This window comes from Barbus barbus (assembly GCF_936440315.1).
Source record: "Barbus barbus genome assembly, chromosome: 22".
Classification (NCBI taxonomy): Eukaryota; Metazoa; Chordata; class Actinopteri; order Cypriniformes; family Cyprinidae; genus Barbus; species Barbus barbus.
Genome location: NC_136750.1, coordinates 7,458,956 through 7,479,302, shown reverse-complemented (window position 1 = coordinate 7,479,302; position 20,347 = coordinate 7,458,956). Strand labels below are relative to the sequence as shown.

Here is a 20,347-nt window from a genome sequence, read left to right as displayed (position 1 = left end):
GCAATTCCAAAAACACTGCAGTCCCATTGCAAACTCCAGCTTGAGAAAACCTCAATATTACGCCTACATACTACATAACATTCTTATTTAAGAAGAGTAAAAGCCTTCTTTTTCCATTATACGACCCATTTAAATAATCAAATGTGCTTTAACGTTCAGTAAATCAGACAAGCGACATTAAAGATTTAGTATGCAGACAGAAGTGTGGTTAAGATCTTAAGCTGCACTCACTTGCACTGCCAGACACATTTCCAATCGTTGAGCATGAGCTCATGAGCTCTGTCATCATTCAGCTGACTGTCCTCTTCCTCTATCAGAGTGTCAATGGTTGGAGGAGCCCACAGCTGCAAACGCTCAGTCGCTGCCAAGATACGATTGCCTACAAGACAAACAGATGTAATTAATATTACACTCACTTGTCTTGCTCACCGTGCACTTGTCTTGTTTTATATTATTATTATTACTATTAATATTTCCCTCATTTTATAATAATAGGGAAGTTATCAGAATTATAAAACACACAAATGGAAGTTTGGGGATTATTATTATTATGGTTAGTCACTGCGTTATTATGCAGTAACCAATTTAACAAACCTGCACCATTTACAGTACCACTTCCAATCTCAAGTCTCATGTTTTATTCTGTTTATTCAAACATAAATAATTCAGAGTGTGCACTCAAGTCAGAGAAATATCTCCTAAATGTATTATTTAATCAGAAGGCCCAAACAGAGTTGAAAAAGGGAACTACTGAAAGCATTTAGCTCATTCACTGACAAAGTGTATACTTCAAACAAACCTTGCGGGTCCCAAGCCAGATTGTAGGTTATAGCACTGAGAAAGAACTGACCAGTCTTCTGCCATTGGTAATTCAGTTGCTTTAAAAAAAAAAAAAAAGAATTTTACACTAAATAATAACATAACATTGATAATAAATCATTCTTAAGAATAATTAAGAGGTTTTTTTTTGGTAAAACATGACTATGACAGTAAAGTTATCTCAGGAAAATATAGAAAGCATATATTTGGGTAAATTACTAAAGATGGCAAAATGTCCATGGTAATCATTATTATCACTCTCTGAAAGAAGATCCACTGTCCTCCAGTGCAAAACTCACCTTGTGACGTTTGTTTGGGTTGGAAGCTATTGGTTCGAAAATACAAACGGTATTTCCATAAGATGCAGCAATCTAAGAAAAATACCCAATTATTTACAAATTATTTATGATAATAAATGAACAGTTCCATCATTATCAAAGAGAAACTGTGAACAAAAACCATATCAAAAACCCAGTCAGTGCAGATAACTAGATATATGTTCATTTATCCATGTTTGTACTCTGTCAGGAGTGAGTTGTGGCTTATCAGATCCACAGCAGAATGTTGCTGAAAAAGACATGTGTGACCCTGGACCACAAAACCAGTCATAAGTGTCAATTATTCAAAATTTAATAAATAAGCTTTTCATTGATGAATGGTGTGTTAGGATCGGACAATATTTGGCTGAGATACAACTGAAACTGAGGGTGCAAAAAAATTCTAAATATTGAGAAAATCGCCTTTAAAGTTGTCCAAATTAAGTTCTTAGCAATGCATATTACTAATCAAAAATGAAGTTTTGATATATTTACAGTAGGAAATATACAAAATATCTTCTTGGAACATGATCTTTACTTAATATCCTAATGATTTTTGAAATAAAAGAAAAATTTATAATTTTGACCCAAACAATGTATTTTTGGCTATTGCTACAAATATACCCCAGCGACTTAAGACTGGTTTTGTGGTCCAGGGTCACATATTTTATATGTTTTGCTACATTTCTCTCTTTTATCCCAGCCTTAAAATCAATTTGCAAGCTGACACCCCCCAAAACATGTGGTGCTCTCCAAACACTGCTCTTTCAGATTAATCAGTCCAACAAGCCTCAGCAGCACTTTCTTTTTGTCCATCCAAGAACAGATGGCCAAAGTGCAACTCCACTGGGTAAAGCTAATGATGCAGCAACTAAATGAGAGCAATTGGTATACCTGTACAACACTGCAAAATTTACATTAATGTTTACACACACACAAAAGGAAAACATAAAATGTTCATTACCGATTTACATATTTGTTAATTGGCCAGCTAATAATTTCAATTCGGCCAAATCAAAAGCTGATATTTTGGTTTAGGAATGTCTGTTCTAGTCAATAACTGCCCACTGCTCATGTTACTAGGATGGATTTGATAGTATTCCACATGTGTTCAGTGTTTTGTATTAAAAGTCTGCTATAAGCATTAATGTAAATATAAGAAGTGTATGGTCTTACCCGGCCAAGTTGCTGAGAGCACTCCACACAGCCCACCTGGATGTTTCCATTCTGAGCTCCAGGAATAATTTGAACACACTCAAAATCACTTGCAAGGATCACAATATCACAGCCTGAGCCATAGGCCTAAAGAAACAGATATCACTCAGTTAAACTCTGCCATTTCTTACAAATAATTTAACACATTACAATACAGATTTCAAAAAGCCAAGCAAACACTATGGTCCACTTCTTCAACAAGACGTTTAACATTTATCAGCCATTCAGATTATGCTTCTACATGCATGCAATTAAATTTACTGATTTACATCTCCATAATTTGCACATTATTTTCTCTGTGAATTATTGTAAGACTGTACCAACAATTTAAGACTGATGTATGACTATAAACAATGATATAATTATATATAGACTTATATAAGAAGAAAGAAAATGATATATATTAAAATAGAAAACTGTTTCTTTGAATTGTAATAATGCATTACAATATCACTGTTACTCATCTAACTATTACTAATTTTACTGTATTTGTGGTGACCATAAAAGATCTCTTTAAAAACAACAAAGAAAAAAAAACCTTAACCCCAAACTTTTGAACGCCTGACTTGGAATCAATAAAAAAAAAAAAAAACGAAACCGAAACGGGGAACTGAATTTTCTCTTCCTTATTTTGTAGTTTATTATTATTGTTAATAATATGTCCCTTTCAATGTTCACTGTCGAGTTATGTTTCTATATTGGCTGCAGTTCAAGTGAAACTACTTTGGCAATGAAGCTATGTGCGTCATGACAGAACTGAGAAAGAGTAACGATTCAGAAGGGGCATATTTACACACCTACATAACATTCACATTGATACTGTAATTATACCATCTAAACACAATGTGTTGTCACAATTCACAATGTTGTTGCAAAAATACAAAATTACAGAGTTAAACAACAGCAACAATAGTGTAATGCTCTACATAGAGTGGGGATGTAAACATCCACACACACACACGCACAGTGTCGGATTCTAAACACATTTGCCCATTTGATGAGCTAAATATACTTACTGATGCATCCTGTTTTTCCTTCTGGCACTGATCTACTGCACATGTTCCGTTCAGCATTTTTAGTCATGTTTCAAATGGAACAATACTACTCATAATACTATTGCAGAAATTTAGAAATTGTTCTATACATAAAATATCAGGATGATCGGCTACATGCCAAAATGGACAGGGCACAACAAAGCACACTACCTTGATTAGTGTGACCCATAAAGCAATGCACTCAGCATTCTATATCTAATGTGAAAACTGCTGCATCCCAATTCATCTGCTTATAATAATAATAAAATGTATTTTGAGTGTGTAGCAGAAAAGTAGGAAACCTTTGGGACATACTTCTTCATAACTGCGTCTTTAAATGTACTCCGTTGCTTAGTTACACACATCCCTTCCACTCTAAACTGCCCTGTTGATCATCTTGTCACATCCTTCGCATTTTGTTTCATTTATCTTCCTACCATATTGGAGAGAAATTAAGAGGCATGTTGATCTGCCACTAGTGAGTTTTTCATGCCAATAATTCTCCTGATGTGATTGCATAACGAAAGTTAATGACCAAACCTATCGTTATAAAAGTTATTAACTAATTTTTTTTTTTCAGCATGTTAAATACTGATTATTAATCATGCAAACCCCTTTGTCTAAATGTCTGGACTGAACTGATGGCTTTGTATATCCTCCATGTTTGTAGTTTTTAAACACTTCTTATTTGTGTTTGTAGTTCGAATCAAATCCACATCCAACATTCAACAGGTTGTAGGCAATATTAGCCATTAGAGTGTGCATGGATATATGCACTTTGAATTTTCACTAGAAATATTAAACCATCCAGGCACTTATGGGATACCCATTTCAAAAATTTGGCACACACTAATTATTAGGGTTGGGTACCGTTCACATTTGAATAGGTACCTGAAATTCGGTACCCACAGTACCTTTTTTCTGTATTTTACTATGTGTAATAACAAAAACATTTCAGTGAAAAAATAAGTCCAAAACTCTCAATTTCAACATTTTGAACAATAGGGCCCTACAATTTTTTTTTTCTTCCAGAAATTCTTGTGTTTTATTTTTTCTGATAATCAAATGAAGGAATGAAACACTTATTTATTTTTAATCAAATTAAACCCTTTTATTTTTTGAGGTTCACTGTTAAAATTAATACATGGTACAAAAATTGTGTGAATATTCCTTTAAAATAGTTTTAATAATAATTGTATTTTTTTCAACAATTCAGTGGTTAATGTGGTTGTAATAATTATTTTTATTATTTAATTGTTTTATTTAAATTTGACAATAAATATAATATATAAAAGATGTACTTGATACTGTACAAATGTAATACAAAAGTAATACATTTCTGTTACATGTTAAACCGCACTTTTATTTTGACAGGTTCCTATGAATGGGCTCCGCCATCCTCCGGCATCCCATATGGCCCTAGAAATGTACGCACACTTCAGAATATTTCAGTTTATTTCTGTGTGTTGTGTTGTAAAGAGTTGCAGGGGTTAAATTTGGTACCGAATTATTTAATGTGAATCGGTTCTCGGTAGTACCGACGCAATTCAGAGTTCGGTACCCAACCCTACTAATTATGTTTAAATATTATTTAAGATGGACAGCATGCGAATGTGTTTACATTCTAATTTGTTCAGTTTTAAACCGCAAAATACCATTTTAGATTATATAAATGGATGTACTCACTAACGTAACAAGGCTAGGTGATAATGTACCATACTACTTTTGGAAACATTTATCACTACTGTGTACCATTACATTTTTTAAAGTGCCCCTATTATGGATTTTTTGAAAATGACCTTTCATGCAGTGTGTAACACAGCTCTAAGTGAATGAAAACATCCTGATATTGATATTCTCCTAAAAGAAAGAGTCGAATCTGAATCTTTTAAACGAGTCATTTTTAAAACGAATCCCAAGCCGTTTCATGTTGACGTGAAACATATTGCCCGCCCACTTGTTGCGCACGCAGACCTGGGAAAACTTGATTTTCGCGTTGGTCTGAATGAAAATGCCAATTCATTCTTTGCCACTAGGTGCCGCTTTGAGCGTAAAATAGCTGTTTCCCCGGTAACGCTGTACACAAAGCAGCACTGCCCTCACAAATGCTGCTTTATCAGGCATTACAGGCATGATGAAATGGAAATTAATTCAACCAATCACCGCAGATTAGCATTACGCAAAAGAGGGGTTTGGAAAAATTAATCATTGAGCGAATCATTTGGGAGTCGTTCAGCAAATAATGTTAAAATAAATGCATATTACAAGACAATGAAAGTGTTTGTTGACCTTGCATGGGGACTTGCGAAACCAAAATATGAACCTTTCATAACCCATAATAGGGAACCCCTCTGGGGTCTGAGGGTGTTTAGGGGGCCTGGAGAAGTTTTGACATGCCCTGATATTTGTGCTTTTTTCGTTTGCTTATAAATATATAAATGGCTAAAGTCTAATAACACTGTAAACAGCACAAACTGGGCTACAATAATATGTTAGCAGCATTTATGTACATGATTTTGTTTTTGAGAAAGAAACGTTTATGCATGGTTAGTGAAAAGCTAAAATTTTGAAGTCACTGAAATAAGGCCATAAAACGCATACAGAACATTTGTTCACAAGACTTTTGAGAACTGGATCTTGTACCCTAGTGTTTTTGCTTCAAAATGATATGAAAATCATCTTGTTTACTTGCTCACAGAAAACAATATATTGATTTAAATATTCTAAGACACTTTTTGAGTAGAAAGGGTCTATGCGAGAAGGCGTCAACCTTCACATTCACACCTGAGAAGACAAAGGCCTGCATAATGAGCTTCATAATGAGAATCATAATGAGCCATTTAGTCAGGTATGTGACTGAGAGGGAAGAGTTACCAGAAAGAATATGAGGACAAAATAAATGTATATTTTTTTTGTAGTTTATTAAGAATATATTTAGCTATCACAAAAATAACTTGAGATTCACTTGCAAGTGCAGTTAAACAGTTTATTAGGAACAATCAAAGCTGTCTTTCAAAGCTGACGTTTTAGCATCATTACTCCAGTCACATGATCCTTCAGAAATCATTTGCTGCTCAAAAAACTTATGTTGAAAAGAGCTGAGGTTTTTCAGGTTTTTTGATGAAAACCATGTTCAGAAGAACAGCATAATTTGTAACACAATAAATGTCTTTATCATCACTTGTGTGCTAAATAAAAGTTTTAATTTCTACATATACTGACTCCAAGCTTTTGAATGGTATAGTGTATGTTGGAGTAAGACTGGAGTAATGATGCTGAAAATGTAGCTTTGATCACAGGAATAAATTACATTTTAAAATGTTCAAATAGAAAGTAGTTATTTTAAATAGTAAAAATATTTCACAATATTACTGCTTTAGCAAATATAACTATGTATTTTGCAACAGATTCTGTCCAACAAGTGAAACAAGTAAATCATACCTGATATTTACGTGTTTTATTTAAGTGTTTCTGCTTCTTTCCATGGATTCAAGAAGAAAAAAAACAATCAGAAGTCAAGGATCTTGTTTGACCATAGAACATTAGTGCAGTTGAACATCTGATGTTGGTACAACGCTCTCAGAGGAAAACAGCTTGAAGAAAGTCATCAGGATTCATCATCTGTGGTGCAGGTATCGGATTCAATAAAATACAAACAAACAAAAAAAACTTTCCCATGTCTGTGTGCTGAATATTTGCTGAGTTACAGTTCATTTTAGTGACGCGTTTCTAAAAGCAGTTCGCGGAGACAGAGAAAGCAGAGAGCGTACCCGGTTTGTTTTGTTTATCCTTCAAAAGCACAAAGTTTAGTTGTTATTATGTTGTTATTTGTGTATACAAATAAAAGTAGACCCCTTACAGATTCGAACGGTGTATTGCTCTTATCTGTATGATCAAAAATGGCAGAGTAATTCAAGCTCATTTCGGCCTTATCAGGAAAATCTGCCACAAAACGCGTATAAAAGTACAAATAAAAGTAGACCCCTTACAGATTTGAATGGTGTATCGCTCTTATCTCTACGATCAAAAATGGCAAAGTAATTCAAACTCATTTCGGTCTTATCAGGAAAATCTGCCACAAAACGCGTATCCGCGTTTGTCGACCCCAGAGGGTTAAAATAAAACAATGTTCACTATACAGTATATACTATATACACTATACTATATACTTCAGCATTGATGCCTTGGTACACTGTGAACATCCACACACAAAGGTTGCCACAAGCCATTAATCAGTCAAGACTGAAGAGGCAAATGCTGCACCTGTTGTTCTGAGCGGTCTGTCTGTGTGTGTCTGTGTGTGTGTGTTTGTGTGTGTTTTCGCATCCTCTCTATGATTTATTAATGGGAAGAGAGCACAGAGGCACTGAAAGCAAACAAGCTCAAAATGACACTCATCCCCATCATAGACTCCACTGGGCAAATACACACACATTACTATGAGGTGTGCATACACAGAAGACAGACAAATTATAACGCTATGAATGCATAATTCCAATAAGATTTCCCTATTAACCAGTTTTCTAAATTGGTTGTCTCAACCAATATTGTTATTACAGCTGTTTATATTTTATAATTATTTATTTTGTACTGCTCTTGTTAAAACGGTCTAATCAGTTAATTCATTCATCACACAATATCAATAATAAATAGGGAATGAAATGCATTCTACATGATTGTCAGAATTCAAGAATGATTGTAAACATTTGTTTGCTTATAAGTAAACTCAACCAAGTAAGCTAGTTTTTCATTTAAGGACTCATGAAATAGGATTTATTTTTCCCCTAATTCTGTTTTTCTAATTTTATTTATTTATTTTGGATTATGTGATGCAAATTCATCATCAAAATGGTGTTTAATGAAATGAATTCATATAACGTAACTTTTTTTTTTTTGTCAAATAAGGTGCTGCACAACAGAACTTGCATACTGTGTGAATTAAAACATAGATAAAAAATGCCTTTATATTAGAGATGCACCGATACTGAATTTCTCTGCCGATACCGTTAGCCAATTATTCGGAATGATGCCGATACCTATAGTTCTGTGTGAGTTAAAATTTGACGTGGTCGCATTTGTGCCAGTGCATGGTATGCGCTGCTCCATACATAAAGCGCACGCTGCAGAGCCGCTGCACAGTGCAGCAGGAGTAAGATTTCTGATCACGTGAAGAGAGTGAGAGAGGCGCTTTCAATGCGAGCTCTTTGGGAGCAGAGCCTGGTTTATACTCGCCGCGTCAGCACGAGTGGCAAAAATGACGCGAATACTGAGGAAACGATGGCGGACTGGACGGAGGATTGGTTTTCAAACAAAAGTAAAATAAAAGACTACTTCTTAAATCAAAGAAGGTGAACATGTTGGTTTTGGCTCACGTTACGCTATTGAGGCTTTCTTTAAATGTTCTTTATTTGATTCGTCAGTGTTTGCTAAACGTTCTGGTGTAGCCTATGCCATGCCTCGTCTTATTCGTTTATGTTAATTACATTAGATAAGTTAGTTTGTAGCCTACTGTTTTATTGTTGTTGTGCTTTTCAATTAAGAATAATGAATCCATATTTAAATCATTGGTTTTAGTTTTAAACAGTGAATAGATGTAAGCAAAACAGACAATTATCTTTACTTGTAAAAAGTGACGGTCGTGAATTCGAATTCGAAAGCGTCTGAAGCCCGGCTCATAGCACAGCAAAAGAGGAACTCCCGTTCACAAAATTCAAATCACAAATAATGCTGATGAAAAAGAACAGGTTGAATGTTAACCACTTTTGTTACCATAAACTTTAATAATAAGTTTAATAATGAGGAATAACTTTCCTGAGGTAAATACTGTTGACAATCTGTTTTATTGACATCTTTTCGCGGTTGAAACACTGATTGAGCGATTACATTAGACAGACATGATACATTTTGGTAAGCCATACTGTATCTTTCAACATCTTATGATGTACATTCATGTGTATTTTGTGCTATAACTTATTAAACTGGAAGAGACTTGAACTGAGGTGCAATATTGATCTGTCATGTCACATTTAAAAGCGCCAAAATGGCATTCATTGTTTGTATTTTGTGATAGAATCTACAGGATTTGAAAGCTGAGAGTTTGTTTCTTATCAGAAGTAAGAAAGCACCTAGCTCTTTGTGATTATTGGATGCGAGGCGTGCTACAAATGTTACATACTGCTACAAACTGCAGATCTGGCAATGCTAGCTTGAACTACGGGTGATTCATCTGGTCAAATAAAGCCTGCTTTAAATGTCGCTTTTTTTAACTATTAATGCAGGGGTGTCCAAACTCGGTCCTGGAGGGCCGGTGTCTTGCAGAGTTTAGCTCCAACTAGGGATGCAACGATACCATTTTTAAGAAGCGATCCAATCCTGAACATTCTGAGTATCTGCCGATACCGATCCAATCCGATACCAGCACAGTTTTTGTTTTTAATCGATGAAGAATTTCTATAATTCTGTGTGTCTGTGTGTGTTACTCTTCTGTGTGTTAAACACAATCTATTACATATCGATAACTTAATTTTAATGAAAAATAACAAATGAAAAATATATAATCAATCTATGACAAAAATACTATTATAAACTTGGTTTATAATACAGCAAAAGATATTCTAGAAAAATCATGGGTGCACAATAATTTTATAAAACCATTGAAACATTTTTATTTACAAATAAAAGTGAATAAGTGTAGGACTAAATCTGGTGAAATAATACACATTGCTCTTTGAAAAAATACATTCATGAAAAAACAAGAAAATGCATGTATATATAAATAGGCTACTATAAAATTCAATGCATTCAATGCATTCAAGCAAAATTCAATGCATTCAAAATTCAAATGCATTTCTTTTCAATCTATAGCACAGTAATGAAGGCAGCAACATATGATAGATAGGACAGAACAAGAAAGACTGTTAATAATCTTTCATTGCGCAAAAGTAAGGCTCCAATATAGAGCAGCAGAAAGCGCTTATTCTTATTCATGGGATGCGCTCATTCTGCGCACGGGATGATAATGCGCTTGAAGCGACACGGAGTCACAGCGTGCAGCCCGCATAGAAACATTCAAAATACAAAGGGAAGAGATATTGATGCGTAGTTCATTAAATCCGTGCGTAAGTTTATTAAGCCTTTTCTTTTAACAGTTTTAAACCTCAGTTACTGTGCGCTCTTGAAGAGAGTTTGACTGTAGTAACCGAACGCAACACGCAGTTTGAACGCTGAATGGAAGATGACAGACAGCCGCAGCGGAGAGAAGAGTTTACCTGAACTTGAATTTAAAGACTTAAATATTCATCTGTACCTCAGATTAAACTATGGAACAGCTTCAGAACACTTGAAATATAGTGCACGAAAACTTTATGGTGCTTTATAATGTTTTTGTGCCTCTCGTGGGGCTCAACAATAACACAGAATATTATACGCACAATATCGGATTTGAATCGGTCTTGTCTGACCGATACCCGATCAGCAGAAAATGAGCGTATCGGTGTAGATACTGATCCTGAGTATCGGATCCATGCATCCCTAGCTCCAACCCTAATTGAACACACCTGAAGCAGCTAATAAAGCTCTTACTAGGCATACTAGAAGATTCCTTGCAGGTGTGTTGAGGCAAGTTGGAGCTAAACTCTGCAGGACACCGGCCCTCCAGGACCGAGTTTAGACAGCCCTGTGTAGACACCTTGTGAATGACACAGGCGAAGCAGCCTTGAGAACTAATTGCTCACTTTTATTGAACATATCACATAAAATGTGTCACCAAATTTCACATACAACACACACTTTCATTTTTAGTGGCAAGTACCCGATCATCTAGATGTACTTTAGGACATTAGGCTCAATATTATAAAATTACTCAAAAGTTCATCTTTTTATATTACACACATATATATATATATACATATATATATATATATATATATATATATATATATATATATATATATATATATATATATATATATATATATATATTACCCAGCACTAACTGAACAATGAAACTGGAAAAACTAAATTATAAAAAATAACTAAAACTTTACCACAACCAACTTAACTGGCCTCACCTAGTCAATAAACTTCAACCCAATTAAACAAAAAACAAACTCAACTCAATTAACATTCAGCTCAGCACAACTCTGCAGAGTTTAGCTCCAACCAGCTCCAAACCACACCTGCTTGGAAGTTTCTAGTGATCCTGAAGACCTTGATTAGCTGGATCAGGTGCGTTTGATTAGGGTTGCAGCTAAACTGTGCAGAGCTAGTGGTCTAAACTAAACTGAATCAAACTGGACAAAACCCTTATAAAAAAATGTTTACCTGTCTCATTTCAGACAATGTGTGTGTGTGTGTGTGTGTGTGTAGCAGACTATCATTCATGTCCCTCTGCACTCTGAGACTGAATACGACTAGAGCAAGACATCATTCATCAATCTCAGAGAACATGATCCTCTGGGAGAAGACAACTCAAATCATCCTGCCCGATTCGGCTCTGCGTGCCTGTCAGCATTCGTGATCCGACATGTGGGCAGTGATTGTAATAGCCTTCAGAGATCAAGAGTAGTCCCACCAAACAGTTTAAGCTCATAAAGGGCTATTCCACAGAACGTTAAGCAGCTACTGACAATCATTACTGCACTGTTTAAATACTAAAAGACCTTCATTTGTAAAGTATCAGCTTTAGTACACCCTATACTGAGCTCAGATAGCTCCTCTGTCTCCCAACAAGAGCAGATAAACTAACACTAATCAAGTTTCCATCCAGATTTTGCGCTGTTTTGTTATCGGCAAAGAGATATGTGTTAAAAAAAACTTTGCGAAATTTGCTGTCAACAGACTGTTTCCACCCAACTGGCCTTTTACCGATAAAATGGTGTGTGTCATGACGTCATCCCTTAAAAAACTAATTGTCGCATAAGTTTTGGTGTATCGCAAAAAAATGTTGCCCTTGAGCTGTTTCCATACATAATTGACCCTATTGCGTAAATTATAGGCTAGGCTAGCTGTTCTTCATCCATTTGAAACAAAACAAGAACAACAACAAAAAAATGGGGTGGTGATGGCGCAGTGTATAAGACACATGCCTTTGGTGTGAGAGACCCGGGTTCGAATCCACTGTGAAACACCAATGTGTCCCTGAGCAAGACACTTAACCCCTAGTTGCTCCAGAGGCGTGCGACCTCTGACATATATAGCAATTGTAAGTCGCTTTGGATAAAAGCGTCAGCTAAATGAATAAATGTAAATGTAAAAAGCCTAGGCTATATTAAATTGTATAGGCCTACATAAAATAATTTTTATTAAGTGTTATGTTTTTTTTTTTGTATTTTGTTATAGACTAGATAGATAGGCCACTGTTGATAATCAAGCAATGATCATAAACAGTTGTAGTTGTATTATTATAATGTTTCTGATTCATTTCATTATCATTCACACACAAATCATTTAAATTTAACGGTAGAAAGAACTCAGAACAAACCAAGAATAAAAATATAAGAAGCTAACAAGCCAAAACGAATTAATTTAAACTTTTGTACTTCTCGTTCTAATATATAAAACAAAATGGGCTTGGCATAATATCACGGGGTTATGGTGGTCAAGCTGAAAGGCACGGACTGCAGGCTATTTAAACTGAACAGTGCACTGTAAAAAAAAAGTAATAATAATTAGGGCTGTCGCGATTCGTCGCGACTAGTCGTTTATTAAAAATCGTCGACTTCATTTTGCTCGCGTCGACTAACCGGCAAAATACCGGAAGTGGTGCATTTCACGGACGAGAATCCATAAAACACATTATTAGACTCAAGGCTGCATGATATATTAAACCCATTTAAAAATCATAATTCAGCATAATTGTGAATTCACAAACGCTATGATTTAATTAAATAATTATATGCGATGCAGTTCTAACACAGTATATGCTCTTTAATTATTTGCATGCGTGTAGGTTAGATACGTGCGTCTCACAGCGGCTCCGTTCACAGTAGTTCTACAGAAACTGTTATCATTTACATGTGGAGCATCTCATACTCATCTCTGCATGTTGTTGTGAGTTTGAGTTTATTATAACCTTCATCTGGGAACGCAAAAAAAAAAAACAGGACATTCAGTATAATAAAGTGCTGGAGTAACAAAAAATGGTCTCTTTTCTTTATTTTAGACCCCTTAAAGTGAATAATTTTAAAGCTTTAAGTTGTTCAACATAAGAGAACATTGACAATAATAAATAAAAATATTCACATTCACACGGGGCGTCGGCGTCAACGCCTCTCGTTTACTTTGAATGGAGTGACGTCAAGCGTTACCGAACTGAATTGTGGGTCCCTCACGTCGCTTCACTGGCAGAAGTTGAAAACTTTTCAACTTTTCAAGCGCCAACGCAGGCGTCAGCCAATCAGATCGCCTTATGCAAATACCCAAGCGCAGACGCTAGCCAATCCCGTTCATGCAGCACCAGAAAAGTATGTGATTGGCTGTTATCACTATGACGGCATGTCAGCACCATGGTTAGCACCAAGCTTCAGACACGCCCTCCATCAAGCGTTGATGCTGACGCCCCGTTGAAGCAGCGCTGCGCAGAATGATCACCGTATGACGTCAAAGTACCGCAAGAGCGATTTGAATGCCTTGATGACGACACACTTTACTCTCATTGGTTAGATTCTGTCATGACAAGCACGAGGTGTGTTGCGTGTGTTTTTTTCAGAAATACTGCACATTTACATTTTTCACCTAAATAAATTCTGGTAAATAATATGTCTGGTAAATACTTCTTTACAAAGTGTTTTTTGATTATAATTTTATTATTAGACTAGAACACGTGTATATGTTGTCATTCTCACACTATAATACTGAACTGTGATTTCAGTGATTTGGACTATGAGATGGACACTTGCTTCTTGCACTCTATGTTGCACTTCACTTTTGCTTTAAAAAATTTGTCGTTTAGATTAATCGATTAATCGAAAAATTAGTCGTTAGATTAATCGAAATAAAAGTGGCAGCCCTAATAATAATCATGTAAACGTAGGCTAGCCTACTAACAATAAATTAAGATAAGTATGTTTGAGAGGTAACTCTTTTTCTTACCATGTATAAAATCATTTTAGATACAATTTAATAATATAAATAAGATTTAATGCGCTTTTGAACTACAGGGAAACGGTGCTTTAACATGAGCTACACCATGAACACGGACGCTGCTTATAGGCTAATTCTGTCATGTGACACCACATTTATTTGCGTTAAAGCCCCTTTTCTCGACAAAAACTGTTTCCAAACCAATTTTTTGCAACATTTGAAGTATCGATATGGAATTTATACGCTAAAGTTAAACGGAAAAATATTTTGTCGACAAGAGAAATTTAATCGATAATTGGCATTTCCATCAGCTATATCATAAATATTTTAAAGCGCTAAATATTTTTTCTCAAAAATATCCTTGGATGGAAACCTGGTTACTGATAGGAATGTTTTTTTCTGGTTATGCACTACAAACAAAATTTATGTTGGTACAATTTGTTCTAGAAGGTGCTTTATGGTGGTACCTATCAACAAGCCAAACTAACCAGGCTTATTTGAAATTGAAAGATATCCTTTTGTACAAACAGGTTTGATTATTTTTTTTTTTATTTTTTTGTCACACACTGTGTAATGCTTTAACACTATAATTATTTTCAATACAGTGTGACAGCTAAAACTTTTATTTGATTTAAAAAAAACTAACAAAAAAAAAATTGGAATAAAAACATTTCCAATTTGTTTATATATATAACAGAGACACAAATCTAAATTATTTGCAACTTTATCTGAATTAAATCAAAAGTAAGCCACAGATGCCATAAATTAACATTACATTGAAAATCATCTGGAATGTTCCTTTTAACCAATAGTTGTGCAAAGCAGATTTCTACCTTTATTTGTGGCTCAAAGGAAGAACAGACCTCACAGATTCTTGGATGTCAAACATGCACATTTGAGTTTTCTTTTAGCATATTTAATGTCCAATGATCAATGTGTGAATAAAAGCCTAAATGAACTCTATAAAAACGAACTGCATCATATTTGAGAAACAAATTTCTAAAGCCTGTAAATTATCAACAAGATCAAAGCCTTCAGTATAATATAACGGTTAGGCCTTTTTAGTATAATTGTAAAAATGTCCACCTTCAGGTCATGGTAACCATTTCATGTAAAATATTAACTTTTTCATCAAGTAAACATAATACATTTTATATTGTCAGAAGTATTTCAAGATGAACACTTACTGTACTGAAGCAACTAACATGATTATACATAAAGATACAATTTCTGGGAAAAATCATATTCAAATGCACTGCATTATATGTTTTGCCCCCCACAAATAAAAACTACAGAGCTCTGATCATAAAACGAAGCATTTAAATATCATCTTACCAAGACATACTGTATTATTGAGATATATAAAGTGACACTGACAACTGATATTTATATGCATTACTGTTGTAAAGATGTCATTGATTTACAATTTATAATTTAACTGCACACCCCTACTGAGGTGTTTTTTTTTTTTAAGGGTAATATGAGGGAGAGTCACTAACGATTTTCATTTTGGGAAACTATTCCTTCAACAGACCACTGACAACCGTAACGCTGCTCGTATCCATTACGAAGTTGTTTGTCTAAAGGACCCGGAAGCACAGCTGCTTGTTATGCGACACATCATAAGTTCGGTGATAAACATCAGCTCATGTTTACTAGCAGGCATGACCATATTTTTCTCTGAATGTTGCAGCTATTGATGAAATCATATTCCGGTGAGGTTTCAGCACCCAAATAAAACCCAAAGGCATTGAAATTCTCTGGTGCTATGATCCACCCTCCTCTCCCGCTGGCTAATAATCCCAGCAGGCCCGGGATGAGGCGTCTGCAGGAGTGAAAGTGTGTGTCAGCCTTGAGTATGGCGTGACCGTAACATATTCAGACACGCTGTGCTGGGATGTATTTTTATGCCATGTCCAATGACAGCAAGCATTCCCTCACAAACACACACTACAACTCACCACTCAACGAGCCCAAAAACCCCATTCCTCCCTGCACGACAGCAAGAGATGAATGAAACGATAAACTACATATGTTCCTTCTTTGGCAGTCTATGGGTTTGCTGTATTGCGTTCAACGGTCACTTTGATGTGGTAAGCAAGAAGCAAAAAGCAAAAGGCTTAACACTCAGAAAGTGAGAGTGACAGCTCTCACAAACCCAATGCTGAGTCTTCTAAAGATATTTGGCTATCGAATGCTTTACCAAGCTGAAATTATAATATAATGTCTTTAAAATCGGAAATTTTCTTAGCAAAAACTGGCATGACGATGAATTAATCAATCAATTACATATACATCACGGATCAAATGTTTGGAATAATTCCGATTATTCAATGTTTTTGAGAGAGGTCTCTTATGCTCACTATGACTATGACTCGTTTTCTGTGCGCCCACAGATCCCGATGAACTAAGGCGAGTGACAGCTTTTAATAATTATTAAGGTAGTTTGCAAATGTGATATTAATTGAATACAACAGGTGAAAAAACAAGAAGTGACTTACGCTGGCTGGCCTGATTTTGCTCCATTTCATCAACGAAAATATTTCCAAATAAAGTAACAGCTCAGCATCTCCAAAGCAAACACAGCGGTATTTCATTCATGAATGAAAGTGCATTTTTAAACGAATCTAGTGAGTCACTGATTCATGATTACCCATTCATAAAGGGAGTCACTTGCTTCACTCCTGAATGAATCAGCCGTTCAAACGAATCAATTTAATGAATGATTCAGTGATAAAATCAGTGACTTGCCGCAACCAGCTGGCGGTTTTAGTTTCATTTTTAACGTATAATTTCAGTTATTTAAATCAATTAATTTCTATATTCAAAATGTTATATTTAAAACATTAATCTCAACATGAATTTAATTACACTCATGCCACCTCTGAGCCTCAGTAAACATCTGAAAATGTACCTACAAGTCACTTTTGTGTTCTTCTGGGCCACTGTCACCTCTGTAGTACAAATTATATATTTTTTTTATTAATACTAATTTCATAAGATTGGTAACTTATTTGTCTACTTATTATTATATTGTTTAAATTAGAAAATGTTAAAAGCTTATGAATATATATTTTTTAATTAGACATAAAACATGACATATTTTTAATAAAATTTGAAAAATGCCATTTTAAAAGGTAAAAAAAAAAATGCCCCTGATATTTGAGTTAAATATCACCTCATATTAGGAAGGCTATTTTTTTTTATTATAAATCAGAAGGTGCTCCATAGAGCCCTGTGTAACAGTATATTAGATCCGTGCATGAGTTCTTAAAGAGACAGCAGCCTAAATAAACCTGCTGCTGTCTGTCATTACGGTCTATTTATACAGTGAGTTTCTGTTATTAATTCTGTTATTCTGTTAATGTTATATATTCTGTAATTCAGTACCTATATATTATAGTTAGACCTAACTGATTTTTTTTTTAAAGTACTGTTAATTTAATTTGTATCTTATTGTTTTTGTTTGTACTATTGATTGTCATTAATGTATTTTTTATTTAAAATAAATTCAATTCTGAGTTTGAGTACATGTGATTATTGGGTGGGGAGGGGGCGTGGTGCATGGGAAATAGTCCTGCCACCACAGCTAGACAAAATCCTAGAGGAAACACTGTGGGTACATGTTTTTATATTGTACTTATATTTGAAAAATACCAACCTGTAATTACATCTGTAATTAATTTCTGTAATTACACTGTTGACCCTACCTCTACCCCTTAAATGTAATCTGACCACCAAACCACCCCTAACCCACCTGTATCCCACCTCGAGAGCAGCAAAAGTGTTTTGCAATTCAACATGAACACAACAGGTATATTGTATATAACAATTCATTGTTGGACAACAAGTGGCTTTCAAAATTAGAAAGGTTGACAACAACATCACACTACAACAGCAATTCATCGGCACCTGCTCACACATGCCCAAACACAGCTCTTGCGCAAGCCAACAACAATCATTACCAAATAGAAACAGATACTGTCAACGTTGACCTAATCAAGTGAAAGCACATGTCTGGACTTTCTGATAGAGAACCTGCGTTAAGCCAGAGAAATATACACACTGCATCAGAGTTTCAGTTCTTGTTTCTGCTCTGTGGAAGCTGCTGCTATGACTGTCAGAAAAATCAAAGCGCACAACATGCACCTTCCCTTAAAAAGGCACAGCTTGATTTGAAAAACACGATTGTCTACCCAACATCATTTGACAGCAGATATTTATGAGCAGCCAGTAATATTCCAGCACTGATCACCGCAGTCTTCACGATGGTTTCAATCAGATTGAAATGGCGAGGGAGGAATGCTGCCAAACGGCTTGCTGGATCACATTCCTGCTAGACATTCTGCATGTTTTATAGTTATATAAATGCCAAAAAACAAACTGTAATGCATTTGGTACTGATTGCCTTTTTGGTCTTTTTAGCCTCATACTGTAGCTATAAACATGCAATGCATGTAATGCAATCACTCCCTTGTGCACGCATATTAGTTACATATTTATTATTTTGAGTTCACTATACCTTTAAGCGACGCTTTTTGATGTAGGCCTACTTGTGCAAATTGAGGCTCTGAATTAACCATTCAGAAAACAGGCCTAACTCACAGTGCACTATGCACCACATGCAGTGATTAGATCTTTGCATTAGAGACCCTGGCCTGTCAACTGTGTGCACAGCTGATGGGCTCAACATCCAACCACAATGGCACTGTCTCATAATAACCTACTAAGACAATCACCGTAGGCTGCTGCATTTTTTATCTGCTGTCTAGGTACTAGTTACAACCAATATCAACCTTCAAGCTCTATGTATCACCATTGCTGTTGTGAGTGTGCGCTGCAACCGGCTATAAACATGCATAGTGTGTCATACAATCGTGCATGTTAGAGTTTGAACACCGCAGGTGTGTGTGTGTGCGCGCGTGCTACTGATCTGCAGGAACACACACACCGCAGATAACCTTGAGGATGACAGATGGCACACTGAACCCATACACGCATCATGAGGAGGATGATGGTGATGATGATGATGCCCACAGGCTGCATGCACACGCGTCACGCTTGATCGTCGATCACGCACAGGCGTAAAATAACGCGGCGCAGGTTTATTTTTCACTCACCGTGAACGGGACGTCGTGGACGCTTCCCACGGAGTAGCAACAGTCCCCCGGGTTAACCGCCCCCGTCAGCACCTGGTGCAGATGCATTTCTGTTGTTCACGCCGATGTTGAATTATTTACAGCAGCGACGCTCGGTTTCTCTCTGGGAATCCCATCCGACAGCGTCCGGCCTGGTAGCCGCTCATCCGTCTCTAAACACCCGTGCGCTTAAACACACACGGGCTCTGCTGAAATATGTGTCCCGGTGTCCGATTTCCCGCATGAAATGGTTAAAATCGCTCGTGTCGCTGTCAACATTAATGAGCGGATTATGCGTTTCTCCTCCCGTTGCTGCTGCTGCTGAGACTGGAGCGCGCGGCACGATCACCGCAGCGGCGCTAGTGCGCTCAGTGCGCGCGACCTCATGACAGCGATGGTGTAGAAGTGCACCAACTAGATACACTTTCTTAGCCAAGCCAAAGACCCCCAATTTAAATATTTTTGACAAAGTTAAAATTGTAGTAAATAAATAAATAAGACGTGTTTCTTTGTTTCAGATTATTAAAGAGTAAACTAGAGGATAATACAATTGTATTTATTTAATATTTCCTAAATTATATATATACATGAAAGTAGTAAGCCCAGCTTGGTGGTATTTATTTATTTATTTATTTGTTTGTTTGTTTAATTATTATTATTTTATTATTACTATTTGTTTTATTTATTTATTCTTTGCAGTGTACTGCCAGGAAAATACGGAGGGCTAAATTACTCAAAATGA

General features: G+C 35.8%; 1 protein-coding gene across 2 annotated transcripts in view; it reads right to left on the bottom strand.

Moving 5' to 3' along the window:
• Positions 1-19,978, bottom strand: part of LOC306887959 (dmX-like protein 2) — a 77,296-nt gene extending 57,318 nt beyond the window's left edge. For both annotated transcript variants that reach the window (XM_079446018.1, XM_079446019.1), the window contains exons 1-5: positions 19,588-19,978; positions 2,313-2,438; positions 1,119-1,190; positions 800-878; positions 232-379 (exon numbers count right to left, since the gene is read on the bottom strand). In XM_079446018.1, coding sequence (XP_079302144.1) covers positions 232-379; positions 800-878; positions 1,119-1,190; positions 2,313-2,438; positions 19,588-19,674 — 512 coding nt within the window. In that variant the 5' untranslated portion in view covers positions 19,675-19,978. The remainder of the gene's footprint in view (positions 1-231; positions 380-799; positions 879-1,118; positions 1,191-2,312; positions 2,439-19,587) is intronic.
• Between the last annotated feature and the right edge of the window lie 369 nt (positions 19,979-20,347).